The following is a 23,577-nucleotide window of genomic DNA, read 5'->3' as shown; positions in this document are numbered from 1 at the left end:
ATCAATAAGGTCACATAGCATCACTGAAAGCCCACTATAAAACTAAAATAGTCAACACAGTGTGCTCATATATAAATATAGACAAGAAAGTCAATGTAAAGAATTACAAATAAAACCATTGGACTGAGGTCAGGGACTCCTATGGAAGTTAGGGGGATTGGAGAAGCTGAAGGGCATCACAACCCCATAGGAAGAACTAACCAGTATCCCTAACCTGGACCTCTCAGAGCTCCCAGAGACTAAGCCACCAACCAAAGAGCATACATGGTCTGGTCTGTGACCCATGACATATATGTAGCAGGAGACTGCCTTCTCTGGCCTCAGTAGGAGAGGATGCGCATAATCCTGTAGAGACGAGATGCCCCAGGGAAGGGGAATTCAGGGGGTTAGGGACAGGTGGGAGCAGGTAAGCGGTTGGGTGGGGGAGCACCCTCTCAGAGGAAAAGGGGAGTGGGAAGGGGTGAAGAACTCTGGAAAGGAGGACTGAAAAGGGGGAGCAACATTTAAAATGTAAATAAATAAAATAATTTAAATTAAAAATTGTTACAAATGAATCTACACTTGAAAGATCGAGTCTTTTTCAATAGAAGTAATTTAATAATAAAATAAACGTCTCAAATTGTGCCATATCAAGCCAATAGATAATAAAACAAATCTCAAACTTACTTCATACCACATACAAAAACTAAACCCCAAACATTATACACCTAGAATTCAAAATGGAATTATAAAATTTGCAAAGTAAAACAGCCAAATATCTTTGAGGCTTGGACGTAGACAGATTCCAGTGTGAAAGGATCAACCATGAAAATAAAAGGTCATAATCAATTTAGCCAAAATGTTTAACTTTTCATCTTCTGAGTATTTTATTAAGAAAATGTATTTTCAGGGCTGGAGAAATGGCTCAGCGTTTAAGAGCACTTGTTACTTCTACATTCAGGATGTGGTCACAACCGTGACTGTTATCACAACATCACACAAGCACACACACACACACATGCATGATTTCATGAGCAAATTCGTCTCTGCCTGAGATGCTTCATGGCAGTTTTCACTTCCTCATTCCTCAAAGTGTAAATGAGAGGATTCAACAAAGGGGTGACCACTGTGTAGAAGACTGATACCACCTTGTCGATGGAGAAGCTGCTATCTGGCCGGGTGTAGAGGAAGATACATGGCCCAAAGAACAGGGCGACCACCATGAAGTGGCCTGAGCAGGTGGACAGGGCTTTCCGACGACCTTCTGCAGACTGTTTTCGAAGAGAAAACAGGATGACTGTGTAAGAAGTGACCAAGGCTAGAAAACATACGAGGGAGATGGTTCCACTATTGGACACGATCAGAATCCCTGTAAGGTATGTATCTGTGCAGGCCAACTTGATGACAGGAGGTACGTCACAGAAGTAGCTATCGATAATGTTCGGGCCACAGTAGGGTAGACGAATAGTCAAGAAGGTCTGCACAAGTGAATGAATAGTGCCCCCCAGCCAGAGTGCAAAGACAAGCTGTACACAGACCTTCATGTTCATCACATTGGAGTAATGCAATGGGATGCAGATAGCCACGTAACGATCATACGCCATAATCGTCAGCAGAAAGATCTCAGAACAAGCAAAGAGATGCAGGAAGAAGAGCTGTGCAATGCAATTGTCAAAGGAAATGGTCTTCCTCTCTAAAAGCAAACCCTCAAGCATCTTGGGCACGGTGACAGATGAGTGGCAGATGTCAATGAAGGACAGATTGCTCAGAAAGAAGTACATGGGATTGTGGAGACGTGGTGTGAAGACTATGGTAACAACAATGAGGAAGTTCCCCAAAAGTGTTAACATATAAGTGACTGTAAATGGTACGAAAAACAGAATCTCCAACACCCAGTTGTCAGTGAGGCCCAGGAAGATAAATTCAGTCACTCTTGTTTGATTTAGAGCTCCCATCTAATGAGCGTTCCGGAGGATCTGTGGGTGGGGGTTAACTTTTAAATTATCCTGAGTAATACAGAGATGAAGTCATTGAAATGATTGTTTTTCTATGAGGCTTGGCATGAATATGTAAGTTATTTTAAATCCTTGTCCCTTTTTTTACCTGGTTATTTTCATTTCAGAATAATCCACCAAGAATAGTATCAGACTTGTGCCAAAATCATAAAGCTCCAAGGAAGACCACTCATTATTTGACTTATTATTAAGATAATTAATCTTTAAAACTTTAACAGTATTTTGTTTTGTCCAATGTGGGGTCATTTTACATTGATTAAAATACTATTCGTTTTTTACTTCGTTTTGGTATTACCTCAAAGTACTGACTTTAGGAAAACTATCCTGATTCAATAAAAGTTTGCTTCGCTTTCATAATTATTTTATGGTACTTAACTATAAAAGAAAGTAGGAGATTTAGTTTTGATTCCCATAAACTAAACTGTTCTTTAAAAGTACAGAAGAAACAGAAAGACTTTAAACGTCAGAACACCAGGAAAACTGGCTGTGAGATACTATTTCCTAGGAATGACAGAGAAGCTTTGCCAATGATACACCAATATGGCTGCCTAAACAAGACCTAAACAAGTACAATACCAGTAGATTCAGTAACATGAAAGGGGCAACCTCATGGGGGCCCAGTCATAAACAAAGCACTACAGGCAACTAAGGAATACTGAGAGTGGAAGAGATAGTATTCCCCTATTTGGTTATCCAACACAAAGTGACAAGCCCTGAAATTATATATACACAGTAACACTAAACACTACAGACTGAGTGAGTTGTGTTTACATATTTATACATTTGTATATTAATGTTTAAATATTATATGTATACATATATATCTTAATAAAAAGACGCCATGATTTGGGAAGGAGCAAGAGAGCGTATATGGTAAGGTTTAGATGGAGGGAAAGGAAGGAGGAAATAATATAATTAAATTTTAATTGCAAAAAGTATTTTTTTCAAAAAGTAATAACCACAGATGACTTACCTCTTGCAGCATTTGGCAAGTACCTTGTACTTTGTAGGTTTGCCAAAAAAATCTTATTTGCAGTAAACGAACTTCTTGGGTATTGTGAGTCTAATCACGCCCTCTCAATTGAACTAATAAGCCACAAACTATGATTCTTTCAGTTCTGTAATGTAACTTTTCTGCCAGGAAAATTATATACAAATACTATCGCATTGTTCCTAATTGTTCATGCTGCCTGGGTGACCATAAACTATAAAAGTTTAAAAGATAATCATCACAAATCATCCAAAAACTGAGGCTTTGATCTAATTATTTCACTTAGGGCAAGGTAGTATCATACAGTGTCCAAACTACAGAAAATAATAATAATAATAATAATAAAGACGGAGGAATTTTAAATCTAGTACTATTTGAAGCAGCCTAACAGTCATGGGTTGACTTGGGGGGAGTCTGTATGAATGGCTGAACTTGACTAGGCTTATATCCACTCATTAAGAATGACGGTGATACAGAAGTGGATGCTTACAGTCAGCTATTGGATAGATCACAGGGTCCACAATGGAGGAGCTAGAGAAAGTATCCAAGGAGCTAAAGGGGTCTGCAACACTATAAGGTGGAACAACAATATGAACTAACCAATACCCCGGAGCTCTTGACTCTAGCTGCATATCTAGTCGGCCATCAGTGGAAAGAGAGGCCCATTGGTCTTGCAAACTTTATCTGCCTCAGTACAGGGGAACGCCAGGGCCAAGAAGTGGGAGTGGGTGGGTAGGGGAGTCGGGGGAGGGGGGTATGGGGGACTTTTGGGATAGCATTGGAAATGTAAATGAAGAAAATACCAAAGAAAGAAAGAAAGAAAGAAAGAAAGAAAGAAAGAAAGAAAGAAAGAAAGAAAGAAAGAAAGAAAGAAAGAAAGAAAAGAAGGAAAGAAAGAAAGAAAGAAAGAAAGAAAGAAAGAAAGAAAGAAAGAAAGAAAGAAAGGAAGGAAGGAAGGAAGGAAGGAAGGAAGGAAGGAAGGAAGGAAGGAAGGAAGGAACGAAGGAACGAAGGAAGGAAAGAAGGAAAGAAAGAAAGAAAGAGAGAGAGAGAGGGAGAGGGAGGGAGGGAGGGAGGGAGAGAGAGAGAGGGGGGAAGGAAGGAAGGAAGGAAGGAAGGAAGGAAGGAAGGAAGGAAGGAAGGAAGGAAGGAAGGAACGAAGGAACGAAGGAACGAAGGAAGGAAGGAAGACGGTGATAAGTTTGGTAGCATATTCTCGACATTCTGTTACATGCTAGTGCTCCATAATTTATCAAAAGACAAAAAGAAGACTGGAAAAAAATGTCAGAACACATAGGACATAAAAGGAGAATATTCCCTTATTCAAAGACCCTTAAAATTTGATAGTAAAATATAAATGATCACATTAAAAATGATTAAAGAATACAAACTCAATGACCACTGGAATGGAATCACAAAGGGGACACAATGCGCCTGAGTGACAGTCATTCAGGAGAGTTAGAGAATAAAACCAAATACGTTTCTTTTTGTCACATTAGCAAAAGCATGAAAGATGGATCCAGTGTTTACAGACTGTTACTGACAGTACTCTTAAGACCTCTTGTAGGAAACAAGTTTGCAGTACTGAAGAGAATTTTAATGTCTGTACTTCTAGGCCAAGGAATCCCATTTTCAGGACTGAATTTCATAGAACTAAGGGAACTGGTAACTAGGTACAGGTATTGGAAACAAACAATGCTTATCAATACCTCATTTAGAAATAAATTATTTTTAAAGTTTGTTAACATTTATCTTATTATTTTAGGGGTATGTGTGTTTTGTCTGTGCAACTTGAACATGCCTAGGACATTGAAGACTAGAAAAGATCCTGTGGAACTTAAGTTACAGACAGTTATGAGCAGCCATGTGGGTGCTAGGAATTGAACCAGGGTCCTATGTAAAAGCAGCCAGTGTTCTTAACTGATAAGCCCCATGAATAAATAACTTTTGGCACAGGAACAATATGGAATACATGTGAACCATTAATGCTCTGGATGAGTGTGTAGTAACCTAAGATAGTGGTTCTCAGCATGGCTGTCAATCAGGACTACTTAAATGATTTTTATAAATTTTGATGTCCCATCTCACCTCAAACAATTAACTGATCTCCCCTTGATGATTTCAATATATAGTCAAGATCACAAACAAAAAAAGAAAGTCCAACAAAAGAGTCTATTATGAATATATTGTGAGTCTTAAAAAAGGATGGAAAGAAGAAAGAACAGACAAAGGAATCAAGAGACATTTGTGTATGCATATATGTACATGTATATATATATTTTTTAAACATGAAAAATGTGTAATTATTCATTATTTCTACTTGAATATATTTCTAAAGTGGTAGATTTGAAGAATATAAATTTTAATATTATTTACTTCCATAAACATGGGATTAAAAGAATACAAAGATTTTATTAACTTTTATATTACATTCTATAATTGTTTATATACTAAGCAAGCTTTAAAAAGAGAAACTGAAAATGTATGGAGAGCAAATATCAAAAATATGGTGATTCATAGCAGTACAAGTAATTTTATTTCTTCTCTGTGTCTAAGGGATTATAATAATGTGTTTGTATCATTGTACTGTTTTTTTTAAATGGTCTCACAATGTTGCTTAGGCTAGCCTAAAACTCCCTTTGTAGCCCAAGCTAGCCTTGACCATACAGCCTTCCATTTCAGCCCCATAAGTGCTGGAGTTACAGGCATGTACAAACATATCTAGCTACTATTGTGTCTTTTATAAAGAAATATACTTGTATTGGGCATTATCTCTATCATCACTAAAACACGAGCCACACAACCGTTTTTGGTTTGATTCTTTTTTTTTTTTTAATGGTACTGGCATTGCACCTATTTAAAGTAAGCTACTAGGCAAGTATTCTACCACTCAACCTATGAAGTATCCTCAACCTATCAAGACTTTCAAATACAGAAAAGGTTAGACTTAGTGCCTTGCAAAATGAGACTGTTAAATTTAAAAATAAATAAATAAATTCAAATTATTCAGTAAAAATTAAGAAATGCCTCTTTGGGTCTGCAGTGTAGCCCTGTGGTCAAGCATTCACTTAACATGCACAAGGCCCTCTGCTTGATACTCGGCAGAAGAAATGGAAGAAGAGAGATGGGTAAGGGAGGAGGAAAGAATTCCTCTTTTGCTGACTTAGTAATAACCCTTTTTTTAAAAAGTCATCATCTGGATACTGCAGCACACACCTATAATCCTAGAGCTTTGGAAGTTAAGGAAGAAGGATCAAACATCCCAAAGCCTACGCGCTAAAGCACAGTGCCGTGCTGCTTAAACCACACTAAACAGGAAGTAAGCAAGCAAGCATACAGTGCCCTTTAAGGAACAAAGGGCTCTAACCGTGCAACCCTTGAAGAAAGGGAAATACTTTATTTTTCTGTCCATATAGCAAAGTACTTGTCACAACAAATAGGAATTCACTAAATACTTCTTAGCTGGAAAAAAAAAAGTAATATTACAAACAGAAAACAGTAAAGACCAAATGCTGGGGGTACAAGATGACCTCAGTAGAAGTGTGCTCTGTAATGGGACAGGAGAACCAAAGAGCCAGAATTCCCAGTGGGCACGAGGAGTGTGCCCGGGTGCGCATAGTGAGGCAGGGAGAACTGAGCTTTAGGTCCTCTGCTTGCCTATTTAGCTTTTCCTAGAGTTCCCACAGCAGTTTCCAAACACATACAGTAATGACTTTCCCTTTTTCCAATTATTCCACTAAGAGTCTACTGAGTCACTACAAATTAAAGGCCTTTGCTTCCAGACTCCCCAGTTTTAGCCTACTAGTGTCCATCATTGTATCAGAAATCCCTGAACTGTATTTGTCTGTCTGCTGCCTTATCTGTTTCTACCTGACCTCTGTTTGAATGCTGCAGGACCAAACCTTGGCAAAGACACCCTTAGAGGGGGCTCCTTTTGCAAAGGGAAGCCTCAGTGTCCATCACAGCTACCTACCAATTTAGCTTCAGGTATATCTATAAAATGCTCGGCTGCCAAGACCTTACTTGAATGAATCCAGTATGAGAAAATGTCCTACACTAATTGAATGTCAGACGGTTAAAGGAGACAGGGAGGCACTCGCAGAGAAGATGTGTTAAACTTTTTTGACAGTTTCACATTCTAGTAAAATGGACTGCATTAGGTTTCAGGAATATTGTGAGATTTCATGTTAAGATTAGAACTCCACCCCACCCCCCACCCCCCACCCCCCCCCCCACACACACACACACCTCTGCCATAGTTCTCCTCTGTTTGGCGGTTGCTGTGGAAAACTGAGTCATAAATTCTCAGATCTTTTATCAAGCTGTACTTAGATTCTTATCTGTTTTTTATTGTTTACAGTACGTTATATCAAGTTTTTTTAATACCTGACTGTATAAATGAGATCATGTGCCTGGTGGTCAACCAACACTGAGAAAGAAGCCTCTGAGAAAGAAAATCACACCCAGAGAGGCACAACAGTGCCTTCCACTCTGCACACAGAGAAATGCTCCCAGAGAATGGCTCTCCCAGATAGGGAAGCCCAGGAAGCCAAAGTAAGCCACCACAGCTCAACTAGTCCTCTGTATCTTCTCTGGAGCATCCCAGATATGATCTTTGAGCTGAATTTCAGAGCATCGAGGAGAGTTTCCCTCTGGTACTGAGACAAATGAGCCAAGAATAGGGGCCACATCCCAGTAAGGAGGCTTCTTCTTTGGAAGATTTTTTTTCAACCTCAGTGTTCATTATATGAACTCTTTTCTATGAATTGTGCTGGTGATTCAAACACAAAGAAGCAGAGGGAAGAGAGAGCATTGATCCCTCCCTACCCAAGATCCCACAGCCCAGTGATTCTTTCAGTAATCAGAAGAAGAAGCAAATGATACAGTGAAATAGGAAAGGCAAGAAATCATAGCCTCAAACATCTTGAAGAGTCTTGGATAATATATGTATGGATAGATAGATAGATAGATAGATAGATAGATAGATAGATAGATAGATAGATAGATAGATAGATAGATCAACCAATGGATGGATGGATGGATGGATGGATGGATGGATGGATGGATGGATGGATGGATTTGTTTGTCCATGCATGCTTAGGGGGACAGTGAGGAGTGTGCAGGGTGTGAGTGTTGTGTTTGGGATATGTATATACACACACACATGTCACACACATTTGTGCTGGGGTGGGGGGGTGCATGTGTGCAAACACCTTTAGTGAAGCAGCACATTAAAAAAACTATGGCTGACTCTGAATGCAAAGGAGGATTAAAATGAGTCTAAGTTAAAAGCACTCCCATTAAGTTTCTAAACCATGTGGATACAACTTATCTGCTAAATACCTGGAAAAGAGTCTGGCTCAGTGCTGTGCACAGTGTCATCAGGGGCAGACCCACAGAAGCATGGGACGTGTTGTCAGTGAACAGTGCTGACTCTTACCAGTGTTCCCCAGCCGTCCAGTGGTGATTCTTACAATGGGATTATGCTCTTTCATTCACCTTCCTCATAATTCCTTCTAGAAATAAAACACAAACAGTGACATATTTTAAATAAATAACAGATCCTGATTTAGGTAACTGGTCTTCTGTGGGAATAATTATATAATTGTAATATTGGTCCTTGGGTTTTTTTTAATATTTTCCTTCTCTGAATGTTCTGATTTATACTTTCAAATGTATAAATGTACTTTCTGGCCAAGATAAGTAGAATTAAGCCACCTCTTCAGTTTCACTTTAAGCAGTCACTAAGCATGACCACCACTAGAACTTACATTAATACCTCCCCAGATTTGTCACTTAAAAGTCAAACATGTATTGAGCAAATTTTACATACAAGAAAAGTATTTATTCTGGGTGACATAAATATGTGGCATTCTTGAGGAGATATGGCCTGATGCCAACATTAAGTTTAAAATTTTGTTCTAGGAAAACATAAATTGTTAAGGAATCTATGTCAAGTCAAGTCTAGTTAATCTTAGGTTCTTTTGCTATCCAGATGAATGCAATGGCCTTAAAGATGCCAATGTAGTTAGAGAAGGGACAGATCACCATCCTGTGCACTCTCAGGAGAGAACCATGCCTGGAAGACTTTATTGCCTTCTAGCCCTGTTCAACATCCATTTTAAATAAATAACAAACCCTTTATAAAGATGAGGTAGCTATAAAGACTTGTATCAGCCAACCTCATAGCTCTGTTAAACTCTCTGTATGGCTCAAAGCAATAAATAATAAATATATCTTTGTAGTAAGATCTACCTATCTTACCTGTTTAAAATAAATTCCCCCAACTGACAACAGAAACCATCTATCCCATACTTCCATTAGTGATCCAGTTCTCCTACACCTTAGTACAAACACCTAGGACACAAAATCACAGAGCACAAAATATTTTCAGGCTTGCAAGCTCTGGGGTTTTTATCAATCTAACTCAAGATCTTGAAGTGGTCACTGGATGGCTCTAATTGAACTTGAAATGATTGTTAAATGGCTCTACTTGAACCTGCATTCAGTGAATACCCAGGGACATTATTAAAAGTTTCATGATTCAATGTACTTCCTGCTATTAGTCTCACTCATTTAGCAATTTAATAAGTGGACAATAAACCCAGTAGCCTCTAAATAAGGAAGAGCTCCAAAGCTTTTGCAGTTTCCATGACAACAGCTTGTGTGGACATGATACTAAACATTGCACTATACACCAGGGATGTTAAGGTTGTTCACAAGTAGAACAGAAACCTTGAAATGGAAGATGTTATTTAGAATTCCATGTATATGAAATATCCAAAAGAGGCAAATCTGTAAAGGTAGAAAGTACATTAATGGTTTTGAGGAGCTGAAAAGATAGAGAGATGAAGAAGACTGCTAGACAGCATGAGGTCCTTTTTGAGATGTTGAAGATGTTCAAAACTTAAGTTTGATTTTATGACTCCATTAGTATACTAAAAAAAACATATTGCCTTGTATATTGTAACAGTAAGGTAAGTGAACTGTGGATGATATAAAACATCCAATTATAAGCTTATTTATCTAGGAGTATGGATTCATACCTGCCTCCCTGCTCCATGTTGGGATTTGGACTAGCTTGAGCCTGTGCAGGTTTGTGCATGCATTCGTAACCACTGCACATTCACATGTGAAACTGCCCTAGTGTATCTAGAAGCACTAGCTCTTTGTACTCGTATGCCTTGTATGCAACTTTTTAGCTCTTGAAACCTTTCTGCTTTTCCTCTGCAATGACCTCTAAACCTTTTTAGAATGAGGTGTGACATAGATGTCCCTTTAGGGCAGAACATCCCACAGTTACTTACACTCTGCAGTTTGACCAGTTGTGCATCTCTACATTGATAGTCATCTACTGCAAAAAGAAACTCCTGTGGTGAAGGCCAAAGGTGTATAAATCTATGGGTCAAATGATAAGGTTTTAGGAGTTGTATTAATACTATACACCATTAGCAGAATAATGTGACTCAAGTAGGTTCTTCCCTAGGGCCTATGATCTATCCAGCCACAGGTTCTTGAGCCCAATAACTATTCCAGGTATTAAGATTTATCTTTTGTAGTGGACTTAAATCCAGTCATAAAGTAGATACTATTCCCATGACATTTATGCCACTATTGCACTGATGGGTATATCTTGCCAAGCTGGCCATTATTGTAGCTCACAAGGCTCATAGCTGTGTAAAACTGGTAATTACTTTTCCCCTCCAGTAGTGTGTGTAACATCTTCCAACCCTATGAAAGCTAGCCAGTATGAGCCTTCCAAGTCAGTGCCAACTTGATTCCTCCATGTCCTATTACTCAAGTATATGGTATTTTCAGCAGTGGAGTTTTACCATTACATTTTGGAGGGTAACTAGTTGCAATGACATTAGACTATAAAATTAGACTATAGACTATATAGAAAAGCTCTGCTGACCTCACTGGCCAGCAGCTCCAGAGAAGTAACCAATTCCTAGCACTGGGCTTGTTCTTTGCTAGCCTGAGCTATCTAGTAGGATCATTGTTGCCCTGGTGTAAGACAATTCCATTTAAATTCTCTCTAGACATGAGTTTATATTTTAGGATACTTCTGTGATGTTAGTTTTCCATAAGACTTTTTCAGAAGGTCTCTAATACTAGTTCCCCCCCTTCATATTCCCTCCTCTCCCTTGCCCTCTCATTTACCCATCCCATTTGACCCTGCTTACCCCATTATTCCCTTTCCCATTTTATATAACCATATTCTCTCTTCCCTCCCTTAAAAGCCCCCTCCATGACCTCTTACTAATTTCCTGATCTCAGTGGGTTTTCCAAATGAAACATGCAAATTTAAAGCTTCAAAGAAATCATCCACAGATGAGAGAAAATATGAGCTGTTTGTCTTTGTGGGCCTGGGTTACCTTACACAGAATGATTATTGTCAACTCTGTCCTCACCTGCAAATTAATCTCATGATTCCACTTAACCCATTGTGTAAATGTGCTACATTTTTATTAACCATTCAGCCATTGATGAATGAATAGTCTGTTTCCATTCCCTTACTGTCATGAATAAAGCAGCAATGAAAATGGATAAGCAGATATCTCATATATACACATATATTCTAGCTATTAATCCTCACTCAGATTTGTATCTGGTAAACATTTTGCTAATTTTGTAGGCTGTCTCTTCCCTCTGATGATAGTGTCTTCTGTTGTACAGAAAATTTTAACTTTCATGGCATCCCACTTACTAACAGTCGATCGTAATGCCTGCACTACCGGGATCCTGTTGAAAGTCCTTTCCTGTACCTTTAAGGTCAAGCTTATTCTCCTCTATCAGTTTTAGGGTGACGGGTCTTGTGTTGAGGCCCTGGGTCTGCTTGGAGTTGAGTTTTGTGCAGAGTGAGGGCTGGGAATGTTGTTTCATTCTTCTACATGTAGCTATCCAGTTTGACCAGCACCTTTGTTAAAGATGCTGTCTTTTCTCCAAGATGTAATTTTGAAATCTTTGGAAAAAAGAACAAATTAGGAGGCTGTAGGAGTGTAGGCTTATATGTGAGTCATCAGTTCTATTTTACTAATGTATCTAGTCTTATACCTGTACTATGCTATTTTTAATATTATAATTCTATAATATAACTTGAAATCAGGGATAGTGATTCCTCCAACAATCTTTTTATAGTTCAGGGTCATTTTCTTTTGTTCTTTCACATGAGATTTAAGGCTATTGTTTTTCAATTCCTATAACAAACTTTGTTGAAATTTTAACAAGATTGCATTGAATCTGTAGTTAGTTTTCAGTAGAATGGCCATTTTCACAATATTAATCCTGCTGATTCATGAGCATGAGAGATCTGCCCACCTCCTCCTTATATCTTCTGCCATTTCCTAAATTTCTCCATGTAAAGTCTTTCACTTACTTGTTTAGATTTATTCCAAGATATTTTCAGTTTTTTTAAGCGATTTTGAATGGTATTGTTTCCCTAATTTTCTTCCTTGGTATATTCATCATTTGTGTATAGTAAGGTTACTGATTTTTGTGTATTAATTTTGTATCCTTGTGGTGGTTTGAATGAAAATAACCCCTGTAGGCTCACAGGGAGTGGCGTTATTAGGAGGTATGGCCTTGTTGAAAAACAGCATGTCACTGGGAGTAGTCATTGAGGTTTCAGAAGCTCAAACCAGGACCAGTGTCATTCTTTCTTCCTGTTGCCTGCTGATACAGATGTGGAACTCTCAGCTACCTCTCCAACACCGTGTCTGCCCACATGCCACCATATGTCCCACCTCTAAACTTAAGCCTGTCCCAATTAAATGTTTTCCTTTATAAGAGTTGCAGTTGTCATAGTGTTTCTTCACAGCAGTAGAAACCCTAACAGAGACAGAAGTTGGTACCAGGGACTTGGTATTATTGCTGTGATAGGCCAGAGTCTTTTCTTGGTTGGAGAAATGTAGACTTTAGGACTTCAGATTATAAAAGCAGCTGAGTTCAAAACTTAATGAACCATACTAGTAGAAGCATGAAAGACTAAGGGTACTAAGGGTAATTTGACTGTAGGAGCCTGACTCAAGAGGTTTCAGAAGAGATATTAATATGTAGCCTAGAAATGGTTCTTGTAATATTTGTGACTGATTTCTGTCCTTGTCCAAAAACTCTGCCTGAGACTAATTTGAAGAGTTATGAATTAACAGCTTTTACAAAAGACATTTCAAAACAGCCTAGCATTGACTATGTTGCTTGGTTATTAGTGCCCAGTAATATGAAGATCTTTAATGAAAAAGAGCAAGCTGAGCAAGGAAAATACAAAATATACAGTTTGAAGAGAAAGAAAGCACCAGGAAAACGTTTAAAGAAAAGCCTGATGCTAAATAAAATAAAGGGAGTGGTGACCTCAGGGCAAGACCCCGCCCAGTTAAGCTTCCAGTGTGTGAATGGATGTAGGTCTCTCTTCTCCCCAGAGTTTTTGGTCACCAGCCCATGCGGACAAAGGGAGAAGAGTCATGAACAGAGTTTTGGATGGCCCATGAGTATGATCACTTTGGGGAGAAGGATCAACGTTACTCGAGGTTCTATGGTTTTAGAGAAGTGGGTGGAATATCCAAGTGGATAAAGATCATTGGCTGAAGGCTAAGGTACTGAGATATTATTGGAAGAAAGGAAGGTGAACCTGTAATCTAACCAAGGCTATGTAACACTGTAATCTAACCAAGGCTATGTGACACTGTAATCTATCCAAGGCTATGTGACACTCTGCAGGTAGAGAGTATGGGGGTTTCAAACTCCCCAGACATGTTAAGAAGCCCTACTGGTAAAGGGAGTTCTCCCATTTTGGGAAGAGCTCAGAAGGCTATCCAGACAATAATAGACTTCAACCTTAAATAACATGGCAACAAAAAGTAATTAAGGAAAAGCATAGGGTCAGGCATGGTACCACTCACCTATAATCCCAACAGTAGGGAGACAGAGGCAGGTAGATTTCAGAGTTCAAGTCTATCCTGGACTACATAGCAAGTTCCAGGACAGCTAAGCTTAGGCAGTGAAGAAAAAAAAAAAAAAAAGCAAAGGAAAAAAGTATTTGAATAAGAGGGCCGTGTTCCCCTAGTAAGCAACAAAACATGGCTTCAACCACATGGTTCTGGCTTTAGAGTCAAGCAGATAAGAAAGGACTTATGGAATCTCCCTCCAAGACTAAGAAAAGCCTCTGAGGTCAGACTTGTAGCAGGGGATGTCTCTGCTAGGCGGCCTAGAGAAGTCTACTTGATCATAATGGATCATTTTTGATATATTGTTGAATTCATTTTACAAATATTTTGTTGAAAATGTATGTGCATGAATGAAATGTATTTCATGAGAAATACTGGCATCATTCTTATTTTTGTTAGGGCTTTGGTTTTAGTATTAGGTAATACCAGCTTTGTAAAAGAATTTTAGAAATGTTTCCTCCTTATCTATTTTGCAAAATAACTTGAGGAATATTTTGTTAGTTCTTTGAAGATCTGATAGAATTTTCCGCTGAACCCTCTTGGCCCTGGGATTATTTTTTCATTAAAGATCTTTAATTATTGCTTCTATTTCACTGGATATGGTTCTATTTAAATTATTTACTTTGTTTTGACTTAATTTTGGTAGGTCATATATATCTATCCATCTTAGATTTTCCAGTTTGGTAGAAATATATTTTTAAAGTATGTCTTTATTGTCTGAATGTCATTTCTTTTTTTAAAAAATATTTATTTATTTATTATATATAAGTACACTGTAGCTGACTTCAGACACTCCAGAAGAGGGCATCAGATCTCATTAAGGGTGGTTTTGAGCCACCATGTGGTATCTTGGATTTGAACTCAGGACCTTCAGGAGAGCAGTCGGTGCTCTTAACCACTGAGCCATCTCTCCAGCCCCTGAATGTCATTTCTAACTTTATTGATTTGTGTCTTCTTTTCTTTCTTTTTTGTTGGTTGATTGGTTGGTTGGTTTAAAGGTTGTTTTGATATTTGGTTAATTTGGCCAAAGGTTTGTCAGTCTTGTTAATATTTTCAAAGAAACAATTCTTTGATTTATTAATTCTTTGTATTATTTTTATTTATATTTCATTAATTTCAACCCTGACTTTTATTATCTCTTTTGTTTGTTTGTTTGTTTTGTTTTGTTTTTTTGAGACAGGGTTTCTCTGTATAGCCCTAGCTGTCCTAGAACTCACTTTGTAGACCAGGCTGGCCTTGAACTCAGAAATCCGCCTGCCTCTGCCTCCCAAGTGCTGGGATTAAAGGCATTTGCCACCACTGCCCGGCTTTATTATTATCTCTTTCTGTGGATTTTTTACTGACTTACAAAAATTATTAAAATAAATTATGTTTGTGATTGAAATAAATTATTATACCATTAAAATTATTAATATACCTTAAAAGATTTATAAATATCAGTTTTAATACACAGATTTATGATTCTTTTCTACAATGTTATAAAATATTCAACTGGGCTTGGTCTATAGTTAAATGGAATTTGCTACTAATAATGATGAAGAGCATTATCTGGATGACAGATAATTATTTGTTGTTTAAATACTTTATATCTACCTTCAATATGAACTACCTGATGTCTTTGTTTGTTTTGTTTTGTTGTAATGTTCAATGAATATATTGAACTTTGATTTCCATTCACTTCCAATTTTAAATTGTTTTTAGGTTTTATATACTGTCTTTTAAAATGAGCATTTACTGGGCTGGAGAGATATCTCAGTGGTTAAGTGCCCTTGTTGGACTAAACTCCCAGCACCCTCATAGTGGCTCACAATAATCTATAACTCCAGTTCCAGAGTATCCAATGCCCTCTTCTGTCCTCTACAACACAAGGCAACACAACACATACATACATGCAAGCAGAACATTCATACATGTCTTAGTTAGGGTTTCCATCGCTGTAAAAAGACACCATGACCAAAGCAACTCTTATAAAGAACAACATTTAATTAAGGCTGCTTATGGGTTCTGAGGTTCAGTCCATTATCATCATGGCAAGAAGCATGGCAGTGTCCAGGCAGGCATGGTGCTAGAGGAGCTAAGAGTTCTACATTATGATCCAAAGGCCAACAGGAGAAGACTGTCTTCCAGGCAGCTAGGAGACAGGCCTCAAAGCTCACCGCCAACCACAGTGACACACATCCTCCAATGAGGCCACACCTCCTAACAGTGCCACTCACTGGGCCAAATATATTCAAAGCACCACAAAACACATAAAATAAATAAATATTTAACATTCTTTAAATAAAATTGAATTGGCATTTACACAGAGAAACTTATGATACATCGTGAATTGTTTCAACATTTGTTTGAAATCAGTTATCATATTCCGCTGAAATTGTCTTCAATGGCTCATTCGGAACAACAAAGCAAGCCCTGTTAGAAGGAAAGAAATCTTCTTGCTTTTTAAATTTTACTTCTTTACCTGCCTCTTTAAGTTTTTCCAAGTTTTTTAAAACCAGTCTATATGACAATAACTTTTTATCTTATATAGGAAGTAATTGGTTCTCTGCCACTAGCAACTATTTGATATTTAGAAGACAGCACAACTCCTTTAATTTTCAAAGGGGGAGGTAGTGCTCATAGATAACGAAGGGCTTCACTTAGCCATGTTGCCAACGTGAAGCATAAACCTGAAGTACTATTAGAGTGTTTAAGCTATTTGAGAAGTGTACCAGTGGTTACAGAGGCATAATTAAGTATCTGAAAGTGCTTTCTATGTATTCACATAATACTTTTCCCTTTTGAGGAATAAATACTTTCTTAAAATACCCTTTTCTTACTTAGAATGATTAAAGAAATGAATATTGTTCATTTTCTGATTATTTCATCACAAGGGACATAGCCCCTGGATCTTCTGTATTTTAAAAAAAAAATGAATCAAATGAGAATCTGAAGGCCTTTGTGATGATTCTAGTATTTATAAAGAAAATCTAAATATTTTCAACTGAGACTAGAAAAAGAGCATCTAATATATTTAGTAGTTGAATAACCGATACTTGTCTTTTTATCACCTCATCCATGTTAATGTGTACTTGAAGTAACTGATATCCTAAAGTAGAAAGCAGATCTCCCACTGCCCATGTGGCAGAAACACGTGATGTTCCAGTTGCTCAGCAAGAAGGGAATGGGGTCCAGCAGTAAGCAAAGCCACTTCTCATCAATGAAATTGAACAAGCTGGAGCCAGCCCTCATCTACTACACCTCTACAGACAAACTTGCTGAAAAGGAAATGAAGTGGGGAGCCAAGTTTTCTGATACAGTGCTCATTCTCATTCTAAGAAAGAGAAAACCACACGAATGAGAAGTCACAACAGACATCAACGCCAAGACAAATCAGGTTCGGAACTCATGAGACAGCATGTTGTAACAGCTACTGTGAAAATACTTCAACAAATGAGCGCAATTCCTCTTAATCAGAAAACCAGAACATTTCAGTCAGGAAAAAGAGAAATTATGGAAGAAAACATCAGTAAATTAGAGAAATAAAAAATTAAAACTTAAGTCAAAAATCCTTCAGGTTAGAATCAACAGGAAAGTGAGAGTAACCAGATCTGAGAGACAGGGGGCAGAATTTACTCAATCTAAACAACAGCAAGAAAAACAGTCTGGAGGGGAAAATGTGTCCCAAAGACCTATGAGACAGTAGTAACAAAAGAGTTAGCATTCAGAGAGTAGGATGGCTCGGTGGGTAAAGTCGCTTGCTGCCAAGCTTATAACCTGAGTTCAGTCTTCAAGACGAACATGATAGTAGGAGAGAACTGACTCTGGTCTGGCAAGCTACCCTCTGACTTCCACATGTACCCATGACATGTAAGACTCTGGCGAGCCTTAGCTTACCAGGGACCCCCTGAGTGAACCAGGAGGAGTTGGGAATCAATACAAAAAGCAAGAGGAATTTATTGTTCCTGTGCCCTGGGGTCGTCCCCAGACCGGAAGGAGAGGTGGCAACCCTGCGCAGCTCAGTCAGTGAACTTTTTATACAGTTTTTCAGGGCAGCAGTCATTAGGCACGATGTGACTGGCAGAACAGTGTGACTTTTTAAACTGATTGGTCTTTAGGGAATGAGGTGGCAAGGACTTCCCTTGTCTGAAGGTGTACAATGATCCAGCCCCTCGGAATATTAGCCTCTCCCTTGCGGGAGGGGGTGGGGGAGGCACAACTGTTCCAGGACCTTCCCAAAGTTCCTGAGCTGACCTTTTCAGACATACACACACACACACACACACACACACACACACACACACACACACACACACACACACGGGTGGTGGGTCTGTCAAGTAGCCAATCAACATGATAGCAGTGACCTCAAGCAACTCTATGCAATCTCCTGCTTCACTGTAGGGCTACACAGCGTTTAAAATACAATAGCAGTGATAGTCTTACAGTTCTGAGGATCATTTATAAAGACGATTTTCTCTCCTCCTCTCTTCCCTACCTCCCTCCCTCTCCCAGATTCTGCTCCCTCCCTATATAAGTATACTATTTTGTTGGTCTAATCAAACGTTTAAAGAACTTCAACTTTACAAATAACTTAAACTTTATAAAACATTCCGTGTGAGGGCTAAGGCACTATTGTTAGCCCCATTTTATTCATGAGAAAACTGAACTGATCTTTTTTTAAAAAATCAATCAATAAATGTAAAAATCACTTTAAGTTAAAGTGGCTTATTTAAAGCCACCCAGTTAGAAAGTGGAAAACTCAAATCTGTTCCCAAGGAGCCTAGTCTTGATTCACAGCAAACACACACACTCAGGAAATGTAACTCCACCCCTGCTGTGTCCCTCTTAGAATTTCTGTGCAGCTGCAGAGGTTAGCATAGTCACTGTGTCCCTCACAGCACAGAGGTATGAGGCAGAGTCTTTGATCTGGAGCTCTGTCAAAAGCAGGTAACTGTACCCATTCGAGCGGCTCAGGAATGTGGAGAAATGCCCACTGTCCTTCAAACCATCCAAAACAACGTAAGAAAGAAATATGGGGGCTTGGCCTTCACGTTGCTGGTACCAGGATAACCCGTTGAACCCTGAAGTGCTGTATGTGCAGTTGACCCGAGCAAAGGTTCCCTCCACAGACATCAAGTTGGCAGGCTGCTCTACGCCCTGTCCTGCAGCACCTATGAGACACAGGAATGATTAGGAGGGGGAAAGGGAGCGTGGAAATGCTGTAGATAGATTATTCCCACATTAAATTGTTTTAATAATAATTTATTTTAAAATTTAAAAAATTTTTAAAATTCATTTTAAAAAATGCCATGCTTCCATGTGGTCCAGGAAAACTTAGAGTAACAGGGAGTTTTCAAGATCAACAATGAGTGTCAGAAACAGTGGTAACAATGGCAGCCGCTCATTACAAGAAAGCCCATAACAGTGGGTACATCATAAGAAAGCATCTATCCACAGGAGATGATGGTGCACGCCTTTGATCCCAACACTCAGGAGGCAGAGGCAGGAGGATCTCTGAGTTCAAGGCCAGCCAGGGCTACATGGAGAAACCCTGTCTCAAAAGACATTAAATAAATAGATAAATAAATAAATAGAAAATTAAGAAAGAAAAGAAAATATCTAATATCTAAAAAAGCAAAGGCTTTTTTTTTTCATTATAAAAGTTGCAATTATTTAGCTGGAGAAAAATTATTTTGAAAACTCCCAGCCATGTTCTCTATGAAGTTAGCACTCACCTCCCACCATCAGGAAGAGATAGAAAACAAACCCCCACATCTGCAGCATGACACCGCCAGCCTGACACTGAGTCCCCAGCTCCTGAGCACCAACAGCTTCAGAGAGAAAACCCTCTGTGGGTGGGGAGGAGCCTCATCCTGGGTGCAAACCCACAGAAGCAAGAAGAGGATGTCCTTTCTTGAGGGGTGTCTTCAAGATGCTTCAGTGACAGCTGGGGAAGTCCCTTTGAAATCAGGAGTCCCTTCTGAAGACTGTGTTCTGACTACTCCATAGAGTTTAACCCATGTGACTTAGATGAAGCTTGACTGTGAAGAACAAAAGAGACTGCTGGGAGAGGTGGTGTGGGGATCTAACAGTAGCTCTTGAAAGGCCTGGGAGGGTCCCGTGCTCAAGGCCAGTCTGCGGTATCTACCAAGAAAAAGGACAAGAAAAAAACAAAACAAATTGGAACATAATGCAAGAGCAGAAATGATCAGCTGCCCCATGCTAAGCTTCTTTTCCCAGGATAGAAGAAAAACAAAGACACAAGGCTGTAGATCATGCACACGGTGTGATACACTGCTGTCTCCACAGTGGTGTTTGTGGCAGTGAATAAATGGACGATACATCTCTGTGTGAGGATATGCGTCAATGTATGTGTGAACAGAGCAGAAGTGGAAAGTTAAACTATTCATTATTTCAGGCACCTGAATTAAAAAAATAAATAAATAAACTAGAGCCAGGCAGTGGTGGCGCACGCCTTTAATCCCAGCACTTGGGAGGCAGAGACAGGAGGATTTCTGCGTTCGAAGCCAGCCTGGTCTACAAAGTGAGTTCCAGGACAACCAGGGCTATACAGAGAAACCCTGTCTCAAAAAACCAAAAAAAAAAAAAAAAAAAGCAAAAACCTCAACACTTTCTTAAATTTTTCTGTTATTTAATATTTTTGCTCAGCTACATATAACCTTGAAAAAGAGAAAAGGCAGAAGGCAAGAAGTGGAAGACTAGGCTAAAAAAATGAAAGTTGATGAAGACATTCAGGAAGAAATCTGCACTTCAGCCTACTTCCTAAGATTTAAAAGTTAACCCAGAATTGTTCCTGTCTAAAGGAGATACAGGGACAAAGAGTGCAGCAGAGACTGAAGGAAGGCAATCCAGAGACTGCCCCACCTGGAGATCCATCCCATCTGCAGACATCAACCCAGCCACTATTGCAGATGCCAAGAAGTGCTTGCTGACAGGAGCCTGACACAGCTGTCTCCTGGAAGGCTCTGCCAGAGCCTGACCAATACAGATGCTGATCCTCGGATGCTCACAGCCAACCATCGGACTGAGCATAGGGATTCCAGTGGAGGAGTTAGGGGAGGACTGAAGGAGCTGAAGGGATTAGCAACCCCATAGGAAGAACAACAATATCAACTAACCAGACCTCGTTCCCCACCCTCCCCCAGAGCTCCCAGGGACTAAACCACCAACCAAAGAGTACACACAAAAGAGATCCCTAGCTCCAGCTTCATATGTAGCAGAGGATGGCCTTATCTGTCATCAATGGGAGGGGAGACCCTTGGTCCTGTGAAGGCTCAATGCCCCAGTGTAGGGGAATGTTAGGGGATGAGGTGGGAGTGGGTGGGTGAGTGAGGGAGCACCCTCATAGAAGCAGGGAGAGGAGATGGGATGGGGGGGTTGTGGAGGAGAAATCAGGAAAGGGATAACATTTGAAATGTAAATAAATAAAATAACCAATAAAAAATTTTAAAAAATAATAAAATAAAAGCTGCAGTTAATACCACATGTTTCGGTGAACCATTTCACAACACTCAGGGGTAGGGGAAGGAGGATCAGGAACTCAATATCATCCTTAGCTGTGTAACAAGTTCAAGGCCAGTTTGAGATATATGAGACTTTTTTTAATGCATTGTTTTCTCAAGTTAATGTCTTCCATGTAACATATTTTTTCTATTATTTGTATTATTTTTTAAACTTTTTTTCTTTGTGGATTTTACATCATGTACCCCAATCCCACTTATCTCCCTGTCCCTCTTTATCTGCCCTCCACACTTGCCATCTCTCCCACCATAGGAGGAGAAGAAGGGGAAGGGGAAGGAAAAGGGGAAGGGGAAGGAGAAGGGGAAGGGGAAGAAGGGGAAGGGGAAGAAGGGGAAGGGGAAGAAGGGGAAGAGGAAAAAGGGGAAGGGGGAGGGGAAGGGGGAGGGGGAGGGGGAGGGGGAGGGGAAGGGGAGGGGGAGGGGGAGGAGGAGGAGGAGGAGGAGGAGGAGGAGGAGGAGGAGGAGGAGAAGGAGAAGGAGAAGGAGAAGGAGAAGGAGAAGGAGAAGGAGAAGGAGAAGGAGAAGGAGAAGGAGAAGGAGAAGAAGAAGAAGAAGAAGAAGAAGAAGAAGAAGAAGAAGAAGAAGAAGAAGAAGAAGAAGAAGAAGAAGAAGAAGAAGAAGAAGAAGAAGAAGGAAGAGGAGAAGAAGAAGAAAGAGGAGAAGAGGAGGAGGAGGGGCAGAAGAAGAAAGAGGAGGAGGGGCAGGAGGAGGAGGAGAGAGCAGGAGAAAGAGAAGGAGAAGAGAGGAAGAAATAAAACAAAAAAAAAAGTCATCTTGCAGTGTGTCTTAGGGTTTCTATTCCTGCACAAACATCATGACCAAGAAACAAGTTGGGGAGGAAAGGATTTATTCAATTTACACTTCCATGCTGCTGTTCATCACCAAAGGAAATCAGGACTGGAATTCAAACAGGTCAGAAAGCAGGAGCTGATGCAGAAGCCATGGAGGGATGTTTTTTACTGGCTTGCTCAGCCTGTTCTCTTATAGAACCAAGACTACCAGTCCAGAGATGGCACCACCCACAAGGGGACCTCCCCCCTTGATCACTAATTGAGAAAATGCCTTGAGCTGGAGCCATGGAGGGATGTTTTTTACTGGCTTGCTCAGCCTGTTCTCTTATAGAACCAAGACTACCAGTCCAGAGATGGCACCACCCACAAGGGGACCTCCCCCCTTGATCACTAATTGAGAAAATGCCTTGAGCTGGATCTCGTGGAGGCATTTCCCCAACTGAAGCTCTTTTCTCTGTGATAAGATCGAGAACGATAGTAAAACAAGAATAGACGATTCTTTTTTTTCTTCATTAACTTATTTATTTATTCACTTTACATCCTGGTCATTGCCCCACCACCACCATCTACCCCTCACACAATCCCTTCTCCCATCCCCCTCCTCTTCTCCTTTGAGAAGGTAGAGGACTCCCTGGGTATCCCCCAACCCTGGCACATCAAGTCTCTACAGGGCTAGGTGTAACCTCTCCCACTGAAGCCATACAAGGCAGCTCAGTTAGGGGAATGTATTCCACAAATAGACAACAGCTTTAGAGACAGCCCCCGCTCCAATTTCTGGGGAACCCACAAGAACACTGAGCTGCACATCTGCTACATATGTGTGGGGAGGCCTAGGTTCAATGTGTATGTTCTTTGGTTAGTGGTTCGTTGAGTTCCTATCCCATTCAGGGCCCTCAATTGTTCCCCCAACCCTTCCATAAGAGTCCCCAAGCTCCATTCACTGTTTGGCTATGGGTCTCTGCATCTCTTTCAGGCAGCTGCTAGGTAGAGCTTCCCAGGGGACAGTCATGTTATACATCACAGAATGTCTGCAAACATAACAGAACGTCATTAATAGTGTCAGGGATTGGTGCTTTCCCGTGGGATGGGTCTCAAGTTGAGCTGATTATTGGTTGGCCATTCCCTCAATTTCTGTTCCATCTTTGTTCCTGCATTTCTTATAGATAGGACAGACTTTGAGTCAAAAGTTTTGAGTGTGTGTCGATGTCCTTATCCCTCCACTGAGGGCTCTGCTTGGCTACAGGAAGTAGAGTAGCTATCCTTAAGGCATATGGCTTGTGGGGTGTGACACTGAATGTAGCCTGACTGTTATTTTGGGTTTTTTCTTTCTCTTTT

The 23,577-nt window shown here is 39.8% G+C and overlaps 1 protein-coding gene across 1 annotated transcript; it reads right to left on the bottom strand.

Annotated features, from left to right (window-relative positions):
* Positions 1–1,007: 1,007 nt before the first annotated feature.
* On the bottom strand, positions 1,008–9,405 carry Or4e2 (olfactory receptor family 4 subfamily E member 2). Its single transcript, XM_021182498.2, has 3 exons — positions 9,250–9,405; positions 8,426–8,501; positions 1,008–1,955 (listed from the first exon to the last, which is right to left on the bottom strand). Exon 3 carries the CDS (start codon positions 1,932–1,934, stop codon positions 1,008–1,010), a length of 927 nt encoding a protein of 308 aa, XP_021038157.1. The 5' UTR covers positions 1,935–1,955; positions 8,426–8,501; positions 9,250–9,405.
* Positions 9,406–23,577: the final 14,172 nt, after the last annotated feature.

This window comes from Mus caroli, unplaced genomic scaffold, assembly GCF_978045245.1.
Source record: "Mus caroli unplaced genomic scaffold, Mus_caroli_1 scaffold_12, whole genome shotgun sequence".
Classification (NCBI taxonomy): domain Eukaryota; kingdom Metazoa; phylum Chordata; class Mammalia; order Rodentia; family Muridae; genus Mus; species Mus caroli.
The sequence above is the reverse complement of the archived record's forward strand: the minus strand, read 5'-3'. Positions and strand labels throughout refer to the sequence as shown.

What these genes read in the sequence shown, in the direction of transcription:
- Or4e2 (XM_021182498.2), bottom strand. Translation starts at nt 1,934, where the DNA reads ATGGGAGCTCTAAATCAAACAAGAGTGACTGAATTTATCTTCCTGGGC.